At 49.4% G+C, this 27,270-nt stretch overlaps 1 protein-coding gene across 1 annotated transcript in view; it reads left to right on the forward strand.

Annotated features, from left to right (window-relative positions):
* Positions 1–27,270, forward strand: part of ppp1r16a (protein phosphatase 1, regulatory subunit 16A) — a 143,092-nt gene that overhangs the window by 79,148 nt on the left and 36,674 nt on the right. The window contains exons 7-8 of the mRNA XM_072507943.1: positions 9,373–9,498; positions 12,685–12,760. Coding sequence (XP_072364044.1) covers positions 9,373–9,498; positions 12,685–12,760 — 202 coding nt within the window. The remainder of the gene's footprint in view (positions 1–9,372; positions 9,499–12,684; positions 12,761–27,270) is intronic.

Genomic DNA, 27,270 nt, shown 5'->3' on the forward strand with positions numbered 1-27,270 from the left:
CGTGTTCTTGATAAGTATGTACCGGTCAGGCAGGGAGGAAGGCGTAGAGCGAGGGAACCGTGGTTTACCAAAGAAGTGGAATCTCTTGTTAAGAGGAAGAAGGAGGCCTCTGTGAAGATGAGGTGTGAAGTTTCAGTTGGGGCGATGGATAGTTACAAGGTAGCGAGGAAGGATCTAAAGAGAGAGTTAAGACGAGCAAGGAGGGGCCATGAGAAGTATTTGGCAGGTAGGATCAAGGAAAACCCAAAAGCTTTCTATAGGTATGTCAGGAATAAGCGAATGACTAGGGAAAGAGTAGGACCAGTCAAGGACAGGGATGGGAAGTTGTGTGTGGAGTCTGAAGAGATAGGAGAGATACTAAATGAATATTTTTCGTCAGTATTCACTCAGGAAAAGAATAATGTTGTGGAGGAGAATGCTGAGACCCAGGCTATTAGAATAGATGGCATTGAGGTACGTAGGGAAGAGGTGTTGGCAATTCTGGACAGGCTGAAAATAGATAAGTCCCCGGGGCCTGATGGGATTTATCCTAGGATTCTCTGGGAGGCCAGGGAAGAGATTGCTGGACCTTTGGCTTTGATTTTTATGTCGTCATTGGCTACAGGAATAGTGCCAGAGGACTGGAGGATAGCAAATGTGGTCCCTTTGTTCAAAAAGGGGAGCAGAGACAACCCCGGCAACTATAGTCCGGTGAGCCTCACGTCTGTCGTGGGTAAAGTCTTGGAGGGCATTATAAGAGACAAGATTTATAATCATCTAGATAGGAATAATATGATCAGGGATAGTCAGCATGGCTTTGTGAAGGGTAGGTCATGCCTCACAAACCTTATCGAGTTCTTTGAGAAGGTGACTGAACAGGTAGACGAGGGTAGAGCAGTTGATGTGGTGTATATGGATTTCAGTAAAGCGTTTGATAAGGTTCCCCACGGTAGGCTATTGCAGAAAATACGGAGGCTGGGGATTGAGGGAGATTTAGAGATGTGGATCAGAAATTGGCTAGCTGAAAGAAGACAGAGGGTGGTGGTTGATGGGAAATGTTCAGAATGGAGTTCAGTTACAAGTTGCGTACCGCAAGGATCTGTTCTGGGGCCGTTGCTGTTTGTCATTTTTATCAATGACCTAGAGGAAGGCGCAGAAGGGTGGGTGAGTAAATTTGCAGACGATACTAAAGTCGGTGGTGTTGTTGACAGTGTGGAAGGATGTAGCAGGTTACAGAGGGATATAGATAAGCTGCAGAGCTGGGCTGAGAGGTGGCAAATGGAGTTTAATGTAGAGAAGTGTGAGGTGATTCACTTTGGAAGGAATAACAAGAATGCGGAATATTTGGCTAATGGTAAAGTTCTTGGAAGTGTGGATGAGCAGAGGGATCTAGGTGTCCATGTACATAGATCCCTGAAAGTTGCCACCCAGGTTGATAGGGTTGTGAAGAAGGCCTATGGAGTGTTGGCCTTTATTGGTAGAGGGATTGAGTTCCGGAGTCAGGAGGTCATGTTGCAGCTGTACAGAACTCTGGTACGGCCGCATTTGGAGTATTGCGTACAGTTCTGGTCACCGCATTATAGGAAGGCTTTGGAGTGGGTGCAGAGGAGATTTACCAGGATGTTACCTGGTATGGAGGGAAAATCTTATGAGGAAAGGCTGATGGACTTGAGGTTGTTGTCATTGGAGAGAACAAGGTTAAGAGGAGACTTAATAGAGGCATACAAAATGATCAGGGGGTTAGATAGGGTGGACAGTGAGAGCCTTCTCCCGCGGATGGAAATGGCTGGCACGAGGGGACATAGCTTTAAACTGAGGGGTAATAGATATAGGACAGAGGTCAGAGGTAGGTTCTTTACGCAAAGAGTGGTGAGGCCGTGGAATGCCCGACCTGCAACAGTAGTGAACTCGCCAACACTGAGGGCATTTAAAAGTTTATTGGATAAACATATGGATGATAATGGCATAGTGTAGGTTAGATGGCTTTTGTTTCGGTGCAACTTTGTGGGCCGAAGGGCCTGTACTGCGCTGTATCGTTCTATGTTCTATGTACTGAAGACTTGTGCTCCAGAACTTGCCGCACCCCGTGCCAAGCTGTTCCAGTACAGCTACAACATTGGCATCTACCCGACAATGTGAAAAATTGTCCAGGTTTGTCCTGTACACAAGAAACAGGACAAATCCAGCCCAGCAAATTACCGCCCTATCAGTCCACTCTCCATCATCGGCAAAGTGACGGAAAGTGTAATTAACAGTGTTATCAAGCGGCACTGACTCAGCAATAACCTGCTCACGGGCGCTCAGTTCGGGTTCTGCCAGGGTCACTCAGCTCCTGATCTTATTACAGCCTTGGCTCAAACATGGAGAAACGAGCTGAACTGGTGAGGTGAGAGTGACTGCCCTCGAGATCAAGGCAGCATTTGACTGAGCATGGCATCAAGGAGCCCTGACAAAACTGTGGTCGTTGGGAATCGGGAAGAAAACGCCCCACTGGCTAGAATCAGACCTGGCACAAAGGAAGAGTGGTTGTGTGAGACCAATCACCTTAGTCCCGGGACATCACCGCTGGTGTTCCTCAGGGTACTGTCCTAGGTCCAACCATCTTCAGCGACCTTCCTTCGACCATAAGGTCAGAAGTGATGATGTTCACTGATGAGTGTTCAGCACCATTCTTCAGACACTGAAGCAGTCCATGTCCAAATGCAGCAAGAGCTGAATGATATTCATTGATGAGTGACAAGTTACATTCGTGCCACACAAGTGCCAGGCAATGACCATCTCCTACAAGAGAGGATCTAACCACCGCCCCTTGACATTCAATGGCATTACCATCACTGAACCCCCCACAATCAACATCCTGGAGGTTACCATTGATCAGAAACTGATCTGGACCCAGCCACATAAATACTGTGGCTACCAGGGCAGGTCAAAGGCTGGAAATCCTGCGGCCACCTGATTCGCTAAAGCCTGTTGTTGCTCTTCTTAGCCTTAGTTTTATTAGCTCTAATTCTCACCTTTGCTCACGAGTCGCCAGGTATCTTTCTGATACTGCCACGTGGTTCAAGTCCAAGTAATGATTAATAATGCAGCACAGCGCTTAGTAAAGGTTAAATCAACGATCATTTATTATATACAGCAATAAATACTTATACAATAATCCTACTTCTAGACTACTACCTACCACTAAAGGCCAATACTTAACTTTGGTGATGGCCCACCAGGTCAGGGAAACGAATGGTCTATCGAATTGGGTCTGGCCTGCGGGATTCAAAAGGCTGGTATAAGTCGATAGTCTGGAGCACCTATCTGGTAGCGATCGCTGGAGTAAGACTTACTTGTTTCTTCGTCGAAGGGTCTCGAAGGTTGCGAGCAGGAAGAGAAGGGTCGATCTGAACTTGGCCCCTATTTTTATAGTCCCTAGGGGCTTCCTGCCTCTCGGGCGGACCTCGTACCTGGTTCCAAGTGATTGGTCTTGGTCCCAATCACTTGGTTCGATATGCTCCAATAATGGGGCGATTCCTTGATTGGGGGGTGGTCGTCCACCTTTCTTTGTCTCAGCCACTGCTGGCGCCGAAAAGTCTGGATCGGCTTTCAATTGCTAATTTGTAGCAATTGTTCCCGGGGATGGCTGCTTAGTATGCAGATGGCTGGGTTGTTGTGCTGTTAATGGCTGCAGGTATCGGTGTGGGCCGACTTCCCCAGAGCCGAATACACTGTTTTGCCTGCAGCTGTCCGTTTGAGTCCTGTTGGCTGATTTTCCCATCAGCCTCTTTCGTTCGCCATTTTAGATCGGGGTTTGACCATTCTAATCGGGAATCAGCCATTTTAGGTGGCTACACTGTCCACCATCGACAAGGCACAAGTCAGGAATGTAATAGAATACTCTCCGCTTGCCTGGATGAGGGTAGCTCCAACAACACACAAATTCAACATCATTACACCCTGTACTATGTAGGGGGCATCACGGTAGCACAATGGTTAGCACTGTCGCTTCACATCTCCAGGGACCCGGGGTTGATTCCCCACTGGGTCACTGTCTGTGCAGAGTCTGCACAGTGTCTGCGTGGGTTTCCTCCGGGTGCTCCGGTTCCCTCCCACAGTCCAAAGATGTGCAGGTTAGGTGGAATGGCCACGCTAAATTGCCCCTTAGTGTCAAAAAAGATTGGGGTTACTGGGTTACGGGGATAGAGTAGAGGCGTGGAGTGCTCTTTCCAATGGCCGGTGCGGACTCGATAGGCCGAGGAAATTCTATGAGTCTATGTGCAAGATAGGTTGCAGAAACGCGCCAAACCTCATTTGAAAGCATCCCCCCGCCCAAACCTGTGATTTTGATCTAGAAGGACAAGGGAAGTATGTGCATATTAACACCACCACCTGCAACTTCCCCTCCAACCACACACCATCCTGACTTGGAATCACATTGCTGTTTCTTCACTGTCATTAGGTCAATATCCTGGAACTTCCCGAACAATACCTGGACCACATGTACTGCAGCGTTCAACTGCAGCATTGGTAGATTACCAACTCCTTCCTGACGGCAGTTAAGGATGGTCACTAAATATTGACCTTGCTAGAGATGCCCAACCCCCATTGTTACGGCTCTTTATTCCCGTAACAGCCTCCCTGAACAGACGCCGGAATGTGGCGACTGGGGCTTTTCACAGTAACTTCATTGAAGCCTACTTGGGACAATAAGCGATTTCCATTTTCATTTCATTTCATTTTTTTCTGTAGAAACCAATAATACCTTAATGAAATAAAGAAATTAGGCCACACTTGGAGTATAGTGTTCAATTCTGGTCGCCACACTACCAGAAGGATGTGGAGGCTTTAGAGAGGGTGCAGAAGAGATTTACCAGAATGTTGCCTGGTATGGAGGGCATTAGCTATGAGGAGAGGTTGAATAAACTCGGTTTGTTCTCACCGGAACGACGGAGGTTGAGGGGAGACCTGATAGAGGTATACAAAATTATGAGGGGCATAGACAGAGTGGATAGTCAGAGGCTTTTCCCCAGGGTAGAGGGGTCAATTACCAGGGGGCATAGGTTTAAGGTGCGAGGGGCAAGGTTTAGAGTAGATGTACGAGGCTTGGAGGGCCGAAAGGCCTGTTCCTGTACTGTACTTTTCTTTGTTCTTTGTTGAAATCCAAAGTCCTAGTCCTTTACTGAAAGAATGAAGCTGTGTGTCCCCATGGTTTAAATCTGAAGAATTTATACATTACATGAGCCAAACAATACAAACATTAAATACTATCTTAGATAATCGGCAATACTGTAAAATCCAAAATCAACATTCGTAAATCATGAATTAGCAGTGAACACTGAAGGTAAAAAATATTCATTTCGGGCCTCCCCTACATCCTCAGACTCTAGGCACAAGTTCCCTCCACTATCCCTGATCGGCCCTACTCTCACTCTGATCATCCTCTTATTTCTCACATAAGTGTAGAACGCCTTGGGGTTTTCCCTAATCCTTCCCGCCAGGGCTTTTTCATGCCCCCTTCTAGCTCTCCTTGTCCATTTTTAAGTTCCTTCCTGGCTACCTTGTAACCCTCGAGAGCTGTGCCAGATCATTTCTTCCTCAACCTTACGTAAGCTTGATTCTTCCTCTTGACTAGAAGCTCCACTTCTCTCGTCATCCAAGGCTCCTTCACCTTTCCATTCCTTCCTCATCTCAGTGGGACAAAACTATCCCGCACTCGCAGCAAGTGCTCCTTAAACAACCCCCACATTACTGTTGTGCATTTCCCTGAGAACATCTGTTCCCACTTTATGCTCCTCAGCTCTTATCTTATAGCAGTATAATTTCCCCTCCCCCAATTAAATACCTTCCCATACTGTGTGTTGCTATCCCTCTCCATGACTATGGTAAAGGTCAAGGAGTTGTGGTCACTGTCACCGAAATGATCTCCCACCGAGACATCTGACACCTGGCCTGGTTCGTTGCCGAGCACCAAATCCAATATGGCCTCCCCCCTAGTCGGCCTATCTACACATTGAGTCAGGAATCCTTCCTGTACACACCTGACAAAATCTGCTCCATCCAAACCATTTCCACTAAGGAGGTTCCAGTCAATATTAGGGAAGTTGAAGTTACCCATGGCAACAACTCTGTTATTTCTGCACCTTTCCAAGATCTGCCGCCCAATCTGTTCCTCTATCTCTCTGCTGCTATTGGGGGGGGGGGTCTGTAGCAAACTCCCAATAAAGTGACTGCTCCTTTCTTGTTTGACTTCCACCCATACTGACTCAGTAGACAAACCCTCCTCAACTACCTCCTTTTCTGCAGCTGTGATGCACTCCCTAATTAACAGGGCCACTCCCCCTCCACTTTTACCACCCTCCCTATTCTTCTTAGAACATCTAAAGCCCGGAACATCTAACAACCATTCCTGCCCCTGTGAAATCCATGTCTCCGTAATGGCCACAACATCGTAGTTCCAAGTACTGATCCACGCTCTAAGATCATCTCCTTTATTCCTGACACTCCTTGCATTGAAACAGACACACTTTAACCCATTCCACTGAGTGCAACTTTGCCCTATCAACTGTCCATCTTTCCTCACAGACTTGCTGCATACCATTTCTGCCTGTTCAACAGCTACCCTGGCCCCTGATCCATAGCTCTGGTTCCCATCCCCCTGCCAAACTAGTTGAAACCCTCCCGAAGAGCTCTAACAAACCTCCCGCCCAGGATATTGGTGCCCTTCCAGTTTAGGTGCAACCCGTCCTTCATGGACAGGTCCCACCTTCCCCAGCAGGTATCCCAATGATCCACATATCTGAAGCCTTCCCTCCTGCACCAGCCCTGTAGCCACGTGTTCGGCTGCACTCGCTCTCGGTTCCTTGCCTCACTTGAATGTGGCACCGGTAGCAATCCTGAGATTAATACTCTGCTCGTCCTGTTCTTTAGCTTCCAACCTAACTCCCTAAAATCATTTTTTAGATCCTGATCCTTTTTCTTAGCTATGTTGTTGGTGCCTATGTGCGCCATGACTTCTAGTTGCTCCCCCTCCCCCTTAAGAATCCTGTAGACTCGATCCGAGACATCCCTGGCCCTGGCACCCGGGAGGCAACATACCTTCCGGGAGTCTCGCTCGCGACCACAGAATCTCCTATCCATTATTATATATATATATATATATATATATATATATGTCATTGCATTCAGTCAGCCAGTCCTGCAGCACTCTTCAGCATGAGGAATTTCAGCCCTTCCTCATCTCGGAGCCAGCCTGGCCCCCCAGTCGACATCAGGCACAACCAACCTGATGTTCCATGGGCATGGTCTTCACCTAAAGAGCACATGTCTGTGGAACCTGCTCAGTTCCATCTGGCAGATAGAGATCCACAAACCTATTTTAAGTTTATGGATCTTGTTACAATTCCAGACAGGCCCCAATATTTGCTCGGTTACCGGATAGAAGCCTCAATACTTTTTTCAAATTTGTAAAACTGGGAGGAAAGGATACTTTATCCCAGGAGTGACTCCACACAAAAACAGGGATATGGTATCTTAAAACAAACATTTTATTAACACAGTACAATAGTACCTCGAGGTCAAAGAAATATAGCTTACTATTGCCACTTAAACAATGCTTGACAATAAAAGGAAACATTTTAACTCCTGACTCATGGAGTCGTAGATGTTTACAGCATGGAAACAGGCCCTTCGGCCCAGCTTGTCCATGCTTCCCAGTTTCTATCACTGAGCTAGTCCCACTTGCCCACATTTGGCCCGTATCCTTCTATACTTACCCTGCCCAACTGCTTTTTAAAGGAAAAAATTGCACCCGCCTCTACCACTGCCTCTGGCAGCTCGTTCCAGACACTCACCACCCTCTGTGTGAAGAAATTTCCCCTCTGGTCTCTTTTGTATCTCTCACCTTAAACCTGTGCCCTCTAGTTCTAGACTCCTCTACCTTTGGGGAAAGATGGTGACTATCTACCTTATCGATGCCCCTCATTATTTTATAGACCTCTATAAGATCACCCCTGAGCCTCCTCTACTCCAGGGAAAAAAGTCCCAGCCTATCCAGCCTCTCCTTATAACTCAGACCATCAAGTCCTGGTAGCATCCTCGTAAATCTCTTCTGCACTCTTTCTAGTTTAACAATATCCTTTCTATAAAAGGGTGACCAGAACTGAACACAGTATTCCATGTGTGGCCTTACTAATGTCTTGTACAACTTCAACAAGACGTCCCAACTCCTGTATTCAATATTCTGACCAATAAAACCTAGCATGCTGAATGCCTTCTTCACCACCCTGTCCACCTGCGACTCCACCTTCAAGGAGCTATGGACCTGTACTCCTAGATCTCTTTGTTCTGTAACTCGCTCCAGCTCCCATTAACTGAGTAGGTCCTGCCCTGATTTGATCGACCAAAATGCCTCATCTCACATTCATCCAAATTAAACTCCATCTGCCGTTCATCGGCCCACTGGCCCAATTGGTCAAGATCCTGTTATAATCTTATATAAACGTCTTCACTATCCGCTATACTACAAATCTTGGTGTCATCTACAAACTTACAAACCATGCTTCCTGCAGATTCTTGCCTTTGTCAGACTACTGCTTAACCTGACGGCCTTTTGCAGAAGTGTTCAGCTCACAGCCAAGAACTAAACCCAAATTGACTGCCACCAACCTGGCCCCTCCCATTACTACATCACCTTTAGCCCACTCAAATCCCATGACCTAATTACTTAAGTTTAAACACGATGCCTCTAATTATCTCGTCCCCAGAACTCATCGTAACCCCCATTAGACCTCCTTTTGGACCTTGGCATGGTTTGAAATGGCGATGATCTCGCTTTTACGGCCTCTTAATTTCACCATCCGCAGCCACAGTATATGTTTTCCTTTAAACCAGGATTTTAAAAAATATTACTGCAGCAGATATATACATATATATAAAAAATATATACACTCTTCTTCACCCTGCCTGTACTGGACCTCTGAAATCATCAACTGCTACTGCCCAGCTTGGACTAATCTATGGCCGTTTATACCTTTCATTTGCCCGAGAAGTTTTTGATTCATCAGAAGCCGGGAGAGTCAGTTTCTACATTCTCCGTTAGGGTCTGACTCAAAAAAACTTTGAAAGCACAAAATCATGACACTGTGAAGGAATATAAAATGCTTACTCTGCATATTAAGATTTCAGCCAATGAAAGAGGTGAACAATTCAATGTAAAGTTTTCCAATGAAATGTTTTGTGAAGCATTTTGAGTAATATGTCCCTTTCAATAGAGTATTCAGTTGCTGGCTTTACAGTGACTGATTCTCGTTATAAATGTCGACGCCAGAATTTTAAACGGTCGGTTCGACATGTACGTGACAGAGGAAGATTGAGATGACAGCGTCTGTGTTACTTTGTTCTGTTGTTCAGCTCCACATCGCTGCAGCGAATGGCTTCACAGAAGCTGCAGAACTGTTACTGGGTCACAAAGCGAAAGTGGATGTGAAAGATGGTGATGGCTGGGAGCCACTACACGCTGCAGCATGCTGGGGACAGGCGAGTGCATTTCACTGCAGTCAAACAGATTGCCATCACTTCAGTACACTGCTGTGTATTAGCACTGGGTGGTCAGGTCCTGTATTGGAGGGGGGGTGGGGGAGCCGTGCCCTGTAATCGGCGATGGGGGTGGGGGAGCCATGCCCTGTAATCGGTGGTGGGGGGGTGGGGACCTGAATTGGGGGGGGCGGGGTTGCCCTGAATTGGTGGTGGGGGACATGGAGAGTGGGGGCACCCTGAATCGGTGGGAAGGGAGGGGGCACCTTGGGAAGTGTGCGCTGAACAGGTTATCAGGTGGGGAGGAGGTTGTTCTGTATCCCGGTGCCAGTGTGGGGAGGGTCCGGTGTAGGGAGGGGTCTGTTCTGTACCTGGGGGTCGGTGTGGGGAGGGGTCTGTTCCCTATCTGGGGGTGGGTGTGGGGAGGGGCTGGTGTAGGGAGGGGTCTGTTCTGTATCTGGGGGTCGGGGTGGGGAGGGGTCTGTTCCCTATCTGGGGGTGGGGGTGGGGAGGGGTCTGTTCCCTATCTGGGGGTGGGGGTGGGGAGGGGTCTGTTCTCTATCTGGGGGTCGGTGTGCGGAGGGGTCTGTCCTGTATCTGGGGGTCGGTGTGGGGAGGGGTCTGTTCTCTACCTGGGGATGGGTATGGGAGGGGTCTGTTCTCTATCTGGGGGTCGGTGTGGGGAGGGGTCTGTTCCCTATCTGGGGGTGGGTGTGGGGAGGGGTCTGTTCTCTCTCTGGGGGTCGCTGTGGGGAGGGGCTGGTGTAGGGAGGGGTCTGTTCTGTATCTGGGGGTCGGGGTGGGGAGGGGTCTGTTCCCTATCTGGGGTGGGGGTGGGGAGGGGTCTGTTCCCTATCTGGGGGTGGGGGTGGGGAGGGGTCTGTTCTCTATCTGGGGGTCGGTGTGCGGAGGGGTCTGTCCTGTATCTGGGGGTCGGTGTGGGGAGGGGTCTGTTCTCTACCTGGGGATGGGTATGGGAGGGGTCTGTTCTCTATCTGGGGGTCGGTGTGGGGAGGGGTCTGTTCCCTATCTGGGGGTGGGTGTGGGGAGGGGTCTGTTCTCTCTCTGGGGGTCGCTGTGGGGAGGGGTCTGTTCTCTATCTGGGGGTCGGTGTGGGGAGGGGTCTGTTCTCTCTCTGGGGGTCGCTGTGGGGAGGGGTCTGTTCTCTATCTGGGGTCGGTGTGGGGAGGGGTCTGTTCTGTATCTGGGGGTCGGTGTGGGGAGGGGTCTGTTCTCTCTCTGGGGGTCGCTGTGGGGACGGATCTGTTCTCTATCTGGGGGTCGGTGTGGGCAGGGGCCTGTTCTCTACCTGGGGGTGGGTGTGGGAGGGGTCTGTTCTCTATCTGGGGGTCGGTGTGGGGAGGGGTCAGCGTGGGGAGGGGTCTGTTCTGTATCTGGGGGGCCGGTGTGGGGAGGGGCCGGTGTGGGGAGGGATTTGTTCTGTATCTGTGGCCGGTGTGGGGAGGGGCCTGTGTGGGGAGGGGTCTGTTCTCTATCTGGGGGTGGGTGTGGGGAGGGGCCGGTGTGGGGAGGGATTTGTTCTGTATCTGGGGCCAGTGTGGGGAGGGGCCGGTGTGGGGAGGGATTTGTTCTGTATCTGGGGGTCGGTGTGGGGAGGGGTCTGTTCTCTCTCTGGGGGTCGCTGTGGGGACGGATCTGTTCTCTATCTGGGGGTCGGTGTGGGGAGGGGTCTGTTCTGTATCTGGGAGTCGGTGTGGGCAGGGGCCTGTTCTCTACCTGGGGGTGGGTGTGGGAGGGGTCTGTTCTCTATCTGGGGGTCGGTGTGGGGAGGGGTCAGCGTGGGGAGGGGTCTGTTCTGTATCTGGGGGGCCGGTGTGGGGAGGGATTTGTTCTGTATCTGTGGCCGGTGTGGGGAGCGGCCTGTGTGGGGAGGGGTCTGTTCTCTATCTGGGGGTGGGTGTGGGGAGGGGCCGGTGTGGGGAGGGATTTGTTCTGTATCTGGGGCCGGTGTGGGGAGGGGCCGGTGTGGGGAGGGATTTGTTCTGTATCTGGGGCCGGTGTGGGGAGGGGCCGGTGATGGGAGGGGCCGATGTGGGGAGGGGCCGGTGTGGAGAGGGGTCGGTGTGGGGAGGGGTTGTAGGGAGGATGAAGCTACGATGTAACTATCCCATTGTAGTTATGAACACAATGTTCTCTGTTTTCTATCTGGGGGTCGGTGTGGGGAGGGGTCTGTTCTGTATCTGGGTGTCGGTGTGGGGAGGGGTCTGTTCTGTATCTGGGTGTCGGTGTGGGGAGGGGTCTGTTCTGTATCTGGGGGTCGGTGTGGGGTGGGGTCTGTTCTGTATCTGGGGGTCGGTGTGGGGAGGGGTCTGTTCTGTATCTGGGAGTCGGTGTGGGCAGGGGCCTGTTCTCTACCTGGGGATGGGTATGGGACGGATCTGTTCTCTATCTGGGGGTCGGTGTGGGGAGGGGTCTGTTCTGTATCTGGGAGTCGGTGTGGGCAGGGGCCTGTTCTCTACCTGGGGATGGGTATGGGAGGGGTCTGTTCTCTATCTGGGGGTCGGTGTGGGGAGGGGTCTGTTCTGTATCTGGGGGTCGGTGTGGGGAGGGGTCTGTTCTCTATCTGGGAGTCGGTGTGGGGAGGGGTTGTAGGGAGGATGAAGCTACGATGTAACTCCCATTGTAGTTATGAACACAATGTTCTCTGTTCTCTATCTGGGGGTCGGTGTGGGGAGGGGTCTGTTCTGTATCTGGGGGTCGGTGTGGGGAGGGGTCTGTTCTCTATCTGGGAGTCGGTGTGGGGAGGGGTCTGTTCTCTATCTGGGGGTCGGTGTGGGGAGGGGTCTGTTCTGTATCTGGGAGTCGGTGTGGGCAGGGGCCTGTTCTCTATCTGGGGGTCGGTGTGGGGAGGGGTCAGCATGGGGAGGGATTTGTTCTGTATCTGGGGCCGGTGTGGGGAGGGGCCGGTGTGGGGAGGGGCCGGTGTGGGGAGGGGTCTGTTCTCTATCTGGGGGTGGGTGTGGGGAGGGATTTGTTCTGTATCTGGGGCCGGTGTGGGGAGGGGCCGGTGTGGGGAGGGGCCCGTGTGGGGAGGGGCCCGTGTGGGGAGGGGCCCGTGTGGGGAGGGGCCGGTGTGGAGAGGGGCCGGTGTGGGGAGGGGTTGTAGGGAGGATGAAGCTACGATGTAACTATCCCATTGTAGTTATGAACACCTTTTGACTGTTACAGGTTCACATAGTGGAACTGCTTGTGGTTCATGGAGCCAATCTGAATGCCCGATCCTTCTTGGACGAGACTCCAATAGGTATGGCACACACTGAGAACCTGCCACTATATTTGCAGCTGACCGAGTATTATATACACTTCCAAAACGGTTCTCCGTACACCACTAACTCTGTATACACCACACAGTTACCTACTTGCTCTTCTGATCACTTATGCTCATTCAACTTGAAATTAGCAAATGTGACACCACTGTTTAAAAAAGGAGGTAGGCAGAAAGTGGGTCATTCTAGGCCAGTGAGCTTAACTTCGGTAGTAGGGAAGATGCTGGAATCTATCGTCAAGGAAGAAATAGCGAGGCATCTGGATGGAAATTGTCCCATTGGGCAGACGCAGCATGGGTTCATAAAGGGCAGATCGTGCCTAACTAATTTAGTGGAATTTTTTGAGGACATCACCAGTGCAGTAGATAACAGGGAGCCAATGGATGTGGTATATCTGGATTTCCAGAAAGCCTTTAACAAGGTGCCACACAAAAGGTTGCTGCATGAGATGAAGATGCATGGCATTAAGGGTAAAGTAGTAGCATGGATAGAGGATTGGTTAATTAATAGAAAGCAAAGAGTGGGGATTAATGGGTGTTTCTCTGGTTGGCAATCAGTAGCTAATGGTGTCCCTCAGGGATCAGTGTTGGGCCCACAACTGTTCACAATTTACATAGATGATTTGGAGTTGGGGACCAAGGGCAATGTGTCCAAGTTTGCAGACGACACTAAGATGAGTGGTAAAGCAAAAAGTGCAGAGGATACTGGAAGTCTGCAGAGGGATTTGGATAGGCTAAGTGAATGGGCTAGGGTCTGGCAGATGGAATACAATGTTGAAAAATGTGAGGTTATCTATTTTGGTTGTAATAACAGCAAAAGGGATTATTATTTAAATGATAAAATATTAAAACATGCTGCTGTGCAGAGAGACCTGGGTGTGCTAGTGCATGAGTCGCAAAAAGTTGGTTTACAAGTGTAACAGGTGATTAAGAAGATGAATGGAATTTTGTCCTTCATTGCTAGAGGGATGGAGTTTAAGACGAGGGAGGTTATGCTGCAATTGTATAAGGTGTTAGTGAGGCAACACCTGGAGTATTGTGTTCAGTTTTGGTCTCCTTACTTGAGAAAGGACGTACTGCGCTGGAGGGTGTGCAGAGGAGATTCACTAGGTTAATCCCAGAGCTGAAGGGGTTGGATTACAAGGAGAGGTTGAGTAGACTGGGACTGTACTCGTTGGAATTTAGAACGATGAGGGAGGATCTTCAGAAACATATAGAATTATGAAGGGAATAGATAGGATAGATGCGGGCAGGTTGTTTCCACTGGCGGGTGAAAGCAGAACTAGGGGGCATAGCCTCAAAATAAGGAGAAGTAGATTTAGGACTGGGTTTAGGAGGAACTTCTTCACCCAAAGGGTTGTGAATCTACGGAATTCCTTGCCCAGTGGAGCAGTAGAGGCTCCTTCATTGAATGTTTTTAAGATAAAGATAGATAGCTTTTTGAAGAATAAAGGGATTAAGGGTTATGGTGTTCAGGCCGGAAAGTGAGCTGAGTCCACAAAAGATCAGCCATGATCTCATTGAATGGTGGAGCAGGCTCGAGGGGCCAGATGGCCTACTCCTGCTCCTAGTTCTTATGTTCTAACTTCATATGCCACTGATTAGCCCAGCTGAAACCGCTGTCACCAATCACATTGTGAGATTTTGGCTCTGAGGAGCCCTGTGTTGAAACAATAGAGCTGAAATATTCATTTATCAAACAATATTCCTGTACATGGAATCATAGTCTGTCCTAGGCCCAGCTATCTTCAGCTGCTTCATCAACGATCTCCCTTCCATCATAAGGTCAGAAGTGAGGATGTTTGCGATCCGCAATGTTCAGCACCATGTGACTCCTCAGATAATGAAGCAGTCTGTGTCCAAATGCAGCAAAACCTGGGCAATATCCAGGCTTGGGCTGACAAGTTACATTTGTGCCATACGAGTGCCAGGCAATGACCATCTCCGACAAGAGAGGATCGAACCATCGCCCCTAGATATTCAAAAGCGAAAGCAACAGGGTAGTTGTTATGGGTGACTTTAACTTTCCAAATATTGACTGGCAACGCTATAGTTCGAGTACTTTAGATGGGTCTGTTTTTGTCCAATGTGTGCAGGAGGGTTTCCTGACACAGTATGTAGATAGGCCAACGAGAGGCGAGGCCATATTGGATTTGGTACTGGGTAATGAACCAGGACAGGTGTTAGATTTGGAGGTAGGTGAGCACTGTGGTGATAGTGACCACAATTCGATTACGTTTACTTTAGTGATGGAAAGGGATAGGTATATACCGCAGGGCAAAAGTTATATCTGGGGGAAAGGCAATTATGATGCGATGAGGCTAAACTTAGGATGCATCGGATGGAGAGGAAAGCTGCAGGGAATGGGCACAATGGAAATGTGGAGCTTGTTCAAGGAACAGCTACTGCGTGTCCTTGATAAGTATGTACCTGTCAGGCAGGGAGGAAGTGGTCGAGTGAGGGAACCGTGGTTTACTAAAGCAGTCGAAACACTTGTCAAGAGGAAGAAGGAGACTTATGTAAAGATGAGACATGAAGGTTCAGTTAGGGCGCTCGAGAGTTACAAGTTAGTTAGGAAGGACCTAAAGAGAGAGCTAAGAAGAGCCAGGAGGGGACATGAGAAGTCTTTGGCAGGTAGGATCGAGGATAACCCTAAAGCTTTCTATAGATATGTCAGGAATAAAAGAATGACTAGGGTAAGAGTAGGGCCAGTCAAGGACAGTAGTGGGAAGTTGAGCTTGCAGTCTGAGGAGATAGGAGAGGTGTTAAATGAATATTTTTCATCAGTATTCACACAGGAAAAAGACAATGTTGTCAAGGAGAATACTGAGATTCGGGCTACTAGACTAGAAGGGCTTGAGGTTCATAAGGTTAGCAATTCTGGAAAATGTGAAAATAGATAAGTCCCCTGGGCTGGGTGGGACTTATCCTAGGATTCTCTGGGAAGCTAGGGAGGAGATTGCTGAGCCTTTGGCTTTGATATTTAAGTCATCTTTGTCTACAGGAATAGTGCCAGAAGACTGGAGGATAGCAAATGTTGTCCCCTTGTTCAAGAAGGGGAGTAGAGATAACCCCGGTAACTATAGACCAATGAGTCTTACTTCTGTTGTGGGAAAAATCTTGGAAAGGTATATAAGAGATAGGATGTATAATCATCTGGAAAGGAATAATTTGATTGGAGATAGTCAACACGGTTTTGTGAAGGGTAAGTCGTGCCTCACAAACCTTAATGAGTTCTTTGAGAAGGTGACCAAACAGTTGGATGAGGGTAAAGCAGTTGATGTGGTGTATATGGATTTCAGTAAAGCTTTTGATAAGGTTCCCCATGGTAGGCTACTGCAGAAAATACGGAGGCATGGGATTTGGGGTGATTTAGCAGTTTGGATCAGAAATTGGCTAGCTGGAAGAAGACAAAGGGTGGTGGTTGATGGGAAATGTTCGTCCAGTTACTAGTGGTGCACCACAAGGATCTGTTTTGGGGCCACTGCTGTTTGTCATTTTTATAAATGACCTGGAGGAGGGCGTAGAAGGATGGGTGAATAAATTTGCATATGACACTAAAGTCGGTGGAGATGTGGACAGTGCGGAAGGATGTTCCAAGTTACAGAGGGACATGGATAAGCTGCAGCGCTGGGCTGAGAGGTGGCAAATGGAGTTTAATGCAGAAAAGTGTGAGGTGATTCATTTTGGAAGGAACAACAGGAAGACTGAGTACTGGGCTAATGGTAAGATTCTTGGCAGTGTGGATGAGCAGAGAGATCTCAGTGTCTACGTACATAGATCCCTGAAAGTTGCCACCCAGGTTGAGAGGGTTGTTAAGGCGTACGGTGTAGAAGAAGAAGAAAAATACAGCACAGAACAGGCCCTTCGGCCCACGATCTTGTGCCGAACCTTTGTCCTAGATTAATCATAGATTATCATAGAATTTACAGTGCAGAGGGAGGCCATTCGGCCCATTGAGTCTGCACCTGCGCTTGGAAAGAGCACCCTACCCAAAGTCAACACCTCCACCCAACACTAAGGGCAATTTTGGACACTAAGGGCAATTTATCATGGCCAATCCACCTAACCTGCACATCTTTGGACTGTGGGAGGAAACCGGAGCACCCGGAGGAAACCAACGCAGACACGGGGAGGATGTGCAGACTCCGCACAGACAGTGACCCAAGCCGGAATCGAACCTGGGACCCTGGAGTTGTGAAGCAATTGTGCTATCCACAATGCTACCGTGCTGCTCTTAAGAACAAATAAATCTACACTATATCATTTTACCGTAATCCATGTACCTATCCAATAGCTGCTTGAAGGTCCCTAATGTTTCCGACTCAACTACTTCCACAGGCAGTGCATTCCATGCCCCCACTACTCTCTGGGTAAAGAACCTACCTCTGACATCCCCCCTATATCTTCCACCATTCACCTTAAATTTATGTCCCCTTGTAATGGTTTGTTCCACCCGGGGGAAAAGTCTCTGACTGTCTACTCTATCTATTCCCCTGATCATCTTATAAACCTCTTATCAAGTCGCCCCTCATCCTTCTCCGTTCTAATGAGTAAAGGCCTAGCACCCTCAACCTTTCCTCGTGAGACCTACTCTCCATTCCAGGCAACATCCTGGTAAATCTCCTTTACACCTTTTCCAAAGCTTCCACATCCTTCCTAAAATGAGGCGACCAGAACTGTACACAGTACTCCAAATGTGGCCTTACCAAAGTTTTGTACAGCTGCATCATCACCTCACGGCTCTTAAATTCAATCCCTCTGTTAATGAACGCGAGCACACCATAGGCCTTCTTTACAGCTCTATCCACTTGAGTGGCAACTTTCAAAGATGTATGAACATAGACCCCAAGATCTCTCTGCTCCTCCACATTGCCAAGAACTCTACCGTTAACCCTGTATTCCACATTCATATTTGTCCTTCCAAAATGGACAACCTCACACTTTTCAGGGTTAAACTCCATCTGCCACTTCTCAGCCCAGCTCTGCATCCTATCTATGTCTCTTTGCAGCCGACAACAGCCCTCCTCACTATCCACAACTCCACCAATCTTCGTATCATCTGCAAATTTACTGACCCACCCTTCAACTCCCTCATTCAAGTCATTAATGAAAATCACAAACAGCAGAGGACCCAGAACTGATCCCTGCGGTACGCCACTGGTAACTGGGATCGAGGCTGAATATTTGCCATCCACCACCACTCTCTGACTTCTATCAGTTAGCCAGTTCGTTATCCAACTGGCCAAATTTCCCACTATCCCATGCCTCTTTACTTTCTGCAGAAGTTTACCATGGGAACCTTATCAAATGCCTTACTAAAATCCATGTACACTACATCTACTGCTTTACCTTCATCCACATGCTTGGTCACCTCCTCAAAGAATTCAATAAGATTTGTAAGGCAAGACCTACCCCTCACAAATCCGTGCTGACTATCCCTAATCAAGCAGTGTCTTTCCAGATGCTCAGAAATCCCATCCTTCAGTACCCTTTCCATTACTTTGCCTACCACCGAAGTAAGACTAACTGGCATGTAATTCCCAGGGTTATCCCTCGTTCCTTTGTTGAACAGGCACGACATTCGCCACTCTCCAATCCCCTGGTACCACCCCTGTTGACAGTGAGGACGAAAAGATCATTGCCAACGGCTCTGCAATTTCATCTCTTGCTTCCCATAGAATCCTTGGATATATCCCGTCAGACCCGGGGACTTGTCTATCCTCAAGTTTTTCAAAATGCCCAACACATCTTCCTTCCTAACAAGTATTTCCTCAAGCTTACCAGTCTGTTTCACACTGTCCTCTCCAACAATATGGCCCCTCTCATTTGTAAATACAGAAGAAAAGTACTCGTTCAAGACCTCTCCTATCTCTTCAGACTCAATACACAATCTCCCGCTACTGTCCTTGATCGGACCTACCCTCGCTCTAGTCATTCTCATATTTCTCACATATGTGTAAAAAGCCTTGGGGTTTTCCTTGATCCTACCCGCCAAAGATTGTTCATGCCCTCTCTTAGCTCTCCTAATCCCTTTCTTCAGTTCCCTCCTGGCTATCTTGTATCCCTCCAACGCCCTGTCTGAACCTTGTTTCCTCAGCCTTACATAAGTCTCCTTTTTCCTCTTAACAAGACATTCAACGTCTCTTGTCAACCATGGTTCCCTCACTCAACCACCTCTTCCCTGCCTGACAAGGACATACATATCAAGGACACGTAGTACCTGTTCCTTGAACAAGTTCCACATTTCACTTGTGTCCTTCCCTGACAGCCTATGTTCCCAACTTATGCACATCAATTCTTGTCTGACAACATCGTATTTACCCTTCCCCCAATTGTAAACTTTGCCCTGTTGCACGCACCTATCCCTCTCCATTACTAAAGTGAAAGTCACAGAATTGTGGTCACTATCTCCAAAATGCTCCCCCACTAACAAATCTATCACTTGCCCTGGTTCATTACCAAGTACTAAATCCAATATTGCCCCTCCTCTGGTCGGACAATCTACATACTGTGTTAGAAAAGCTTCCTGGACACACTGCACAAACACCACCCCATCAAAACTATTTGATCTAAAGAGTTTCCACTCAATGTTTGGGAAATTAAAGTCACCCATGACTACTACCCTATGACTTCTGCACCTTTCCAAAATCTGTTTCCCAATACTATTGGGGGGCCTATAGAAAACTCCTAACAAGGTGACTGCTCCTTTCCTATTTCTGACTTCAACCCATACTACCTCAGTAAGCTGATACTCCTCGAACTGCCTTTCTGCAGCTGTTATACTCGTTTATTACCTCCACACCCCTTTTCCTACCTATGTCGTTGGTACCAATGTGCACCACGACTTCTGGTTGCTCCCCCTCCCCCTTAAGGATCCTGAAGACACGATCCGAGACATCCCTGGCCCTGACACCCCTGGCCCTGACACCCGGGGGGCAACATACCTTCCAGGAGTCTCGCTCGCGACCACAGAATCTCCTATCTATTCCCCTAACCATTAAATCTCCTACAACTATTGCTTTTCTATTCTCCCCCCTTCCCTTCTGAGCCCCAGAGTCAGACTCAGTGCCAGAGACCTGGCCGCTCGGGTGTGTTAGCTTTTATTGGTAGGGGGATTGAGTTTAGGAGCCATGAGGTCATGTTGCAGCTATACAACACTCTGGTGCGGCCGCATTTGGAGTATTGCGTGCAATTCTGGTCGCTGCATTATAGGAAGGATGTGGAAGCATTGGAAAGGGTGCAGAGGAGATTTACCAGAATGTTGCCTGGTATGGAGGGAAGATCTTATGAGGAAAGGCTGAGGGACTTGAGGCTGTTTTCGTTAGAGAGAAGAAGGTTAAGAGGTGACTTAATTGAGGCATACAAGATGATCAGAGGATTGGATAGGGTGGACAGTGAGAGCCTTTTTCCTCGGATGGTGATGTCTCGCACGAGGGGACATACCTTTAAATTGAGGGGAGATAGATATAAGACAGATGTCAGAGGTAGGTTCTTTACTCAGAGAGTAGTAAGGGCGTGGAATGCCCTGCCTGCAACAGTAGTGGATTCGCCAACACTAAGGATATTCAAATGGTCATTGGATAGACATATGGACGATGAGGGAATAGTGTAGATGGGCTTTAGAGTGGTTTCACAGGTCGGCGCAACATCGAGGGCCGAAGGGCCTATACTGCGCTGTAATGATCTCTGTTCAATGGCATTACCATCGCTGAATCCCCCACAATCAACATCCTGGGGGGTTACCATTGATCAGAAGCTGAACTGAACCAGCCACATTAATACTGTGGCTACCAGGGCAGGTCAAAGTCTCGGAATCCTACAGCGAGTAACTCACCTCCTGACCCCCCAAAGCCTGTCCGCCATCTACAAGGCACAAGTCAGGAGAGTAATAGAATACTCTCCACTTGCCTGGATGAATTCAGCTCCAACACCACTCAAGAAGCTCAACACCATTCAGGACAAAGCAGCCCGATGGATTGCTCTCCCTTCCACAAACATTCAAACTCTCCACCACCGGCGAACAGTGGCAGCCGTGTGTACCATCTACAGCATGCATTGCAGTGACTCGCCAAGGTTCCTGAGGCAGCACCTTCTAAACCCACAACCACCACCATCTAGAAGGACAAGGACAGCAGATACCTGGGGACCCCACCACCTGGAGGCTCCCCTCCAAGTCACTCACCGTCCTGACTTGGAAATATATCGCCGTTCCTTCACTGTCGCTGGGGCAACATCCTGGAACTCCCTCCCTAACAGCACAGTGGGAGTACCTACACCTCAGGGACTGCAGCGGTTCAAGAAGGCAACTCACCACCACCCTCTGAAGGGCAACTAGGGATGGGCAATAAATGCTGGCCTGACCAGCGACACGCACATCCCGTCAATGAATATAGAAAAAAGAATGGCCTCCTCTGATGCTGTAAGCATTCAGCCTATCGTGTCTCTGCAAATGGAATTCCGCTCATCCCGCTCCCAACGTTTCCCTATAATCCTGCAAATGTACTCCATTTGAGACTGATCCAATTGCTTGTTGAAAGCCTCGATTGAACCTGCTTCTGCCATACTCGGGCTGCGTGAATCTCAACCACTCGCTGCGTGAAAAAGCTTCTCTTGTCTCCATTGTTTCTTTTACTCATTACCTCAAAACTGCTCCCTCGTTTTAAAAAAAATTTTGTGACTGAAGAAATGTTTCATTCTATCAAAATAAACAACAAACTAAACGACAGATACCTGAAGGCACAATGCATGAACAGCACAAACAATAATTAACAACCCCACTGAACCAATCTTTTGTTATGGGCCAGGGACTAGAGAACCCCAAAGTGTATCATGGAGTTCACCGGACCCACAACCTTTAATAGATTGTGGTATGGGGAGCACACGGCCCACTCTACAGGTGTGGGACAGCAGAAATGGAAAAGTATTTTTTAAAACAAAACAATGTTTATTCTATGAACTCAAGTTAACCTTTTTAAAACATACAGTGAACATCTTAGCAACCATCAATTCAAATACAACCCCCAAAGAATACAACACTAAGTAATCCTTTCAGCTTTCCTTTTAACATCCATAAGACTCAAAACACCTTTTACCAGAAGCACATCAGGTTAAAGTCACTACTGTTATTAGTTTTAAATCACCAGGATCGATTTACAGTCTTTAGGTTACAGAGAGAGACTCTAATACACCTTCTGGCTGTGACTGCTGCTGTCCAGCTCTGAAAACTAAACTAAAACATACCCTGCAGCAAACAGCCTAAAACGAAAGTAAAAAGCTGACAGACAGCCCAGCTCCACCCACTCTCTGACATCACTGCAGTAGTAAACACCCATTTCTTAAAGGTACTCTCACTACAGATATTTATATACACACCCATTTATAAACACCCATTTCTTAAAGGTACTCTCACATGACACTTTCAACATATAACTAAAAACAAACCCCCCCCCCGCCCCCACCAACAGCTGACGGTGACTCACTCTCTGAAACAGCAAATGAATGGCTGCCACCTCGAGATGAACCCTCCTGCCGACCCTCTCCTGGTGTAATTGACCCTCTCTAGACGTAGCAACTCCATTAGGTCACCCAACCAGGCCGAGGCACTGGGCGGAGGCGGAGATCTCCGCCCCAGCAAAACCCCGGGCTATCGAAGAAGCAAAGGCGAGGACACCCGCCTTCACCCCGTCTGCAGCACCGGCGAGCCCCAAACCCCGGAAATGGCCACCAGCGGGCAAGGCCCCAGCTCGATACCAAGAATCCCTGACGTGGTGTTAAAGAAGGAGACCCAGAAGCTTACAAGTTTAGGTCACAACCAAGACATGCGGGTATGATTCGCCAGCCTCTCCCGGGGTCGAGGTCCGCACCTATCGTCCACCCCCGAGAAAAATACTTTCATTCTCGCCGTGGTCAGGTGCGCCCTGTACACCGCCTTGAACTGAATCGAGCTGAGCTTCGCACAGGAGAACATAGAGTCAACCCTCACTCCACCCCCGCATCAAAACAGCTCACCAGCCCACCTCCTCTTCACCTCATCCAGCGGAGCCTGCCCCGCTGACAGGATCGAGCCATAAATGTCCGAAAGCTTTCCCTCGCCCATCTCGGCCAGAGATGAGATCCTATTCAGGAGGGAGGCGAAGGTGCCAAGGGAGATGAAGAGATCTGCTTACCCAAGAAGTCGCAAACCTGGAAATACCTGAATAAATTAGTCCTCGGGAGTTGGAATTTGTCCAACAGCTCCTGAAGCCCGACAAACCTGCCCCCCACAAACAGGTCCCCAAACCCCTCCAGCCCCTCCTCCCCACATGACTCGAACCTCGAGTCTAAACCCGCTGGCACAAAGAGATGATTCCTACAAATAGGGGCTGACGCGGACATGGAGCCGAGCTTAAAATGTTGTCTAAACTGCCCCCAAATCCTCAGCATGGGAACCACTACTGGACTCGAGGTAGATTTTGCAGGGGCAACGGACTCGAGGCAGTTACCAAGGCCCCAGGCTGCAACCACGACAAGAGCTCAACTCAATGTGGAATTCGCATCCTTGAGTCACCCCAGTACGTTTTCAATATTAGCCGCCCAGTAATGAAATAACAAATTAGGCAAAGCTAGGCCACACGACTGTGTCTGTCTGTCTGTCTCTCTCTGTACAAACACCCAGCGAATCCTTGGGGTCTTGCCCACCCAGCTGAAAGAAGCTATCGCTTTGCTGATTCTAGCAAAGAGAGATTTGGGAGAAAAATGGGGAGACTGGAACAGAAATAAAAACCTCGGGAGGACATTCATTTTAACAGACTGACCCAAGGCCAGGAGAGATTATCCCATTTCTGCAAGATTTAACCCCATTCACCAGACTAGCGAGGTCCGCTTTCCCAGATAACAGAAGGTAGATCGCGCAATGCGAAAAGGCAGCATCCCCCAGATCAGCTCCCCTCTCTGGGGGTTCGCCAGGAAGTATTTGCTCATACCCACATTCAACTTATACCCCAAGAAGGAGCCAAAACTCCTAAGTAGCTTCATTATATCATCCAAGGTGGAAACTAGGTCCGCGATATAAAGAAGCAGAGCATCTGTGTACAAGGATGCCCTATACTCCCTCCATCCCCGCTTCCCTCCATCCCCGCTTCCCTCCATCCCCGCTTCCCTCCATCCCCGCTTCCCTCCGCCCCCGCTTCCCTCCATCCCCGCTTCCCTCCATCCCCGCTTCCCTCCATCCCCGCTTCCCTCCATCCCCGCTTCCCTCCGTCCCCGCTTCCCTCCGCCCCCGCTTCCCTCCACCCCCGCTTCCCTCCATCCCCGCTTCCCTCCGTCCCCGCTTCCCTCCATCCCCGCTTCCCTCCGCCCCCGCTTCCCTCCATCCCCGCTTCCCTCCATCCCCGCTTCCCTCCATCCCCGCTTCCCTCCGTCCCCGCTTCCCTCCATCCCCGCTTCCCTCCATCCCCGCTTCCCTCCGTCCCCGCTTCCCTCCATCCCCGCTTCCCTCCATCCCCGCTTCCCTCCATCCCCGCTTCCCTCCATCCCCGCTTCCCTCCACCCCCGCTTCCCTCCATCCCCGCTTCCCTCCATCCCCGCTTCCCTCCGCCCCCGCTTCCCTCCATCCCCGCTTCCCTCCACCCCCGCTTCCCTCCGTCCCCGCTTCCCTCCATCCCCGCTTCCCTCCATCCCCGCTTCCCTCCATCCCCGCTTCCCTCCATCCCCGCTTCCCTCCATCCCCGCTTCCCTCCATCCCCGCTTCCCTCCATCCCCGCTTCCCTCCATCCCCGCTTCCCTCCATCCCCGCTTCCCTCCATCCCCGCTTCCCTCCATCCCCGCTTCCCTCCACCCCCGCTTCCCTCCACCCCCGCTTCCCTCCGTCCCCGCTTCCCTCCGTCCCCGCTTCCCTCCATCCCCGCTTCCCTCCATCCCCGCTTCCCTCCGCCCCCGCTTCCCTCCATCCCCGCTTCCCTCCATCCCCGCTTCCCTCCATCCCCGCTTCCAACCTGGGAAGATCTGAACGCTTTGGCCACTGGTTCGATTGCCAAAGCAAAACCGAAGCGGCGACAATGGTGCCTCGTATCCCCCATTCAACGGAAAGTAACCCAAACTCGAGGCATTTGTGCGAAGTCTTACAGGGGGAGCCCTGTACAAAAGACAAAGGGTCCAAACGCCAGTTACTCGGCTGCAACTCCAGAGTGCAGGCAAACGGCCAAGAAAGACACCAGGCCTGAGCATTGGGAGCTGTTACGAATTCAGCAAAGAAGGACCAAGGGATTGATTAAGAAGGGTCAAATAGAGTGCAAGCTTGAGAGGAACATCAAAAATGACACTTAAGTGTTTCTGAGTAGGTGAAAAGAAAAAGATTATCCAAGTCTTACAGTCAGAAACAGGGGAGTATGTAACAGGAGACAAAAAAATGGCTGAGCAACTAAACCCATTCTTTGGTTCTGTCTTCACAAATGAGGACACGAGGGGCAACGCAGTGGTTAGCACTACTGGTTCACAGCACCGAGGACCTGGGTTCGATCCCGGCCCCGGGTCACTGTCCGTGTGGAGTTTGCGCATTCTCCCCGTGTCTGCGTGGGTCTCACCCCCACAACCCAAAGGTGTGCATGGATTAGCCACGCTAAAGTGCTGTTTAGCACAGGGCTAAATCGCTGACTTTTAAAGCAGACCAAGGCAGGCCAGCAGCACGGTTCGATTCCCGTACCAGCCTCCCCAAACAGGTGCCGGAATGTGGCGACTCGGGGCTTTTCACAGTAACTTCATTTGAAGCCTACTTGTGACAATAAGCAATTTTCTTTTTTTTTTTCAATTGAGCCTTAATTGGAAAACAAATAATGGAGGACTCTAAATTTATTAAAAGAAACAAATGAGGACACAAATAAGACACCAGAAATGTTGGGGAAAGCAGGGATTAGTGAGAGGGAGGAACTGAAGGTGATCAATATCAGTATACATTTTGGATTGGATTGGATTTGTTTTGGGGAAATTGATGGGATTGGAGGCTGATAAATCCCCAGGGCCTGATAATCTACATCCCAGGATACTGAATGGGGGGGCTCTAGAAATAGAGGATGCATTGGTGGTCATCTTCCAGGATTCTATAGACTGCGGAACAGTTTCTGCAGATTGGAGGGGGGCTAATGTAACTCCACTATTTAAAAAGGAGTTCGAGAAGAAGCAGGGAATTATAGACCAGTCAGCCTGGTGTCAGTCGTGGGGAAAATTCTAGAATCCATTATAAAAGATTTTATAGCAGAGCACTTATACCGCATGGATCAGTGCTAGGAACCCAGATATTCAAAATATATATATTATAATCTTTATTGTCACAAGTAGGCTTACATTAACACTGCAATGAAGTTACTATTAAAAGCCCCTAGTCTCCACACTCCGGCGCCTGTTCAGGTACACAGAGGGAGAATTCAGAATGTCCAATTCACCTAACAGCCCGTCTTTCGGGACTCGGAGGAAACCAGAGCACCCGGAGGAAACCCACGCAGACACGAGGAGAACGTGCAGACTCTGCACAGACAGTGACCCAAGCCGGGAATCAAACCTGGGACCCTGGCGCTGTGAAGCAACAGTTCTAACCACAGTGCTACCGTGCCTTCCACTAAATCATAATGATTTAGATAAGGGAACAAAATGTAATGTCACCACATTTGCAGGTGACACCAAGTTGGGTGGGAGGGTGAGCTGTGAGGAGGATACAGAGATCCTTCAGCATGATTTGGACAAGTTGAGTGAGTGGGCCAATGAATGGCAGATGCAGTTTAATTTGGATAAATGTGAGGTTATCCACTTTGGTAGCAAAAATAAGAAGGCAGACTATTATCTGAATGGCCATAAATTAGGAGAGGGGAACATGCAACGAGACCTGGGTGTCCTCGTACTCCAGTCACTGAAGGTAAGCCTGCAGGTGCAGCTGGCGGTGAAGAAGGCTAATGGTATGTTGGCCTTCATAGCGAGAGGTTTCGAGTATAGAAGCAGGGATGTCTTGCTGCAATTGTACAGTGCCTTGGTGAGGCCACACTTGGAGTATTGTGGGCAGTTTTGGTCTCCTTCTCTGAGGAAGGATGTTCTTGCTCTGGAGGGAGTGCAGCGAAGGTTTACCAGGCTGATTCCTGGGATGGTGGGCCTGACGTATGAGGAGAGATTGACGAGGTTGGGATTGTTCTCGCTGGAGTTCCAAAGAATGAGGGGGGATCTCATAGAAACCTATAAAATTCTAACAGGACTGGACAGGGTAGTTGCAGGAAGGATGTTCCCGATGGTGGGGATGTCCAGAACCAGGGGTCACAGTCTGAGGGTACGGGGGAGACCATTGAGACAGAGATGAGGAGAAATTTCTTCACCCAGAGAGTGGTCGGCCTGTGGAAATCACTACCACAGGAAGTAGTTGAGCCCAAAACATTGTATGTTTTCAGGAAGCAGTTAGATTTGGCACTTAGGATGACAGGGCGCAAAGGATATGGAGGGAAAGCGGGATTAGGCTTTTGAATTGAATGATC

The sequence above is a fragment of the Scyliorhinus torazame genome, chromosome 6, assembly GCF_047496885.1.
Source record: "Scyliorhinus torazame isolate Kashiwa2021f chromosome 6, sScyTor2.1, whole genome shotgun sequence".
Taxonomy (NCBI): domain Eukaryota; kingdom Metazoa; phylum Chordata; class Chondrichthyes; order Carcharhiniformes; family Scyliorhinidae; genus Scyliorhinus; species Scyliorhinus torazame.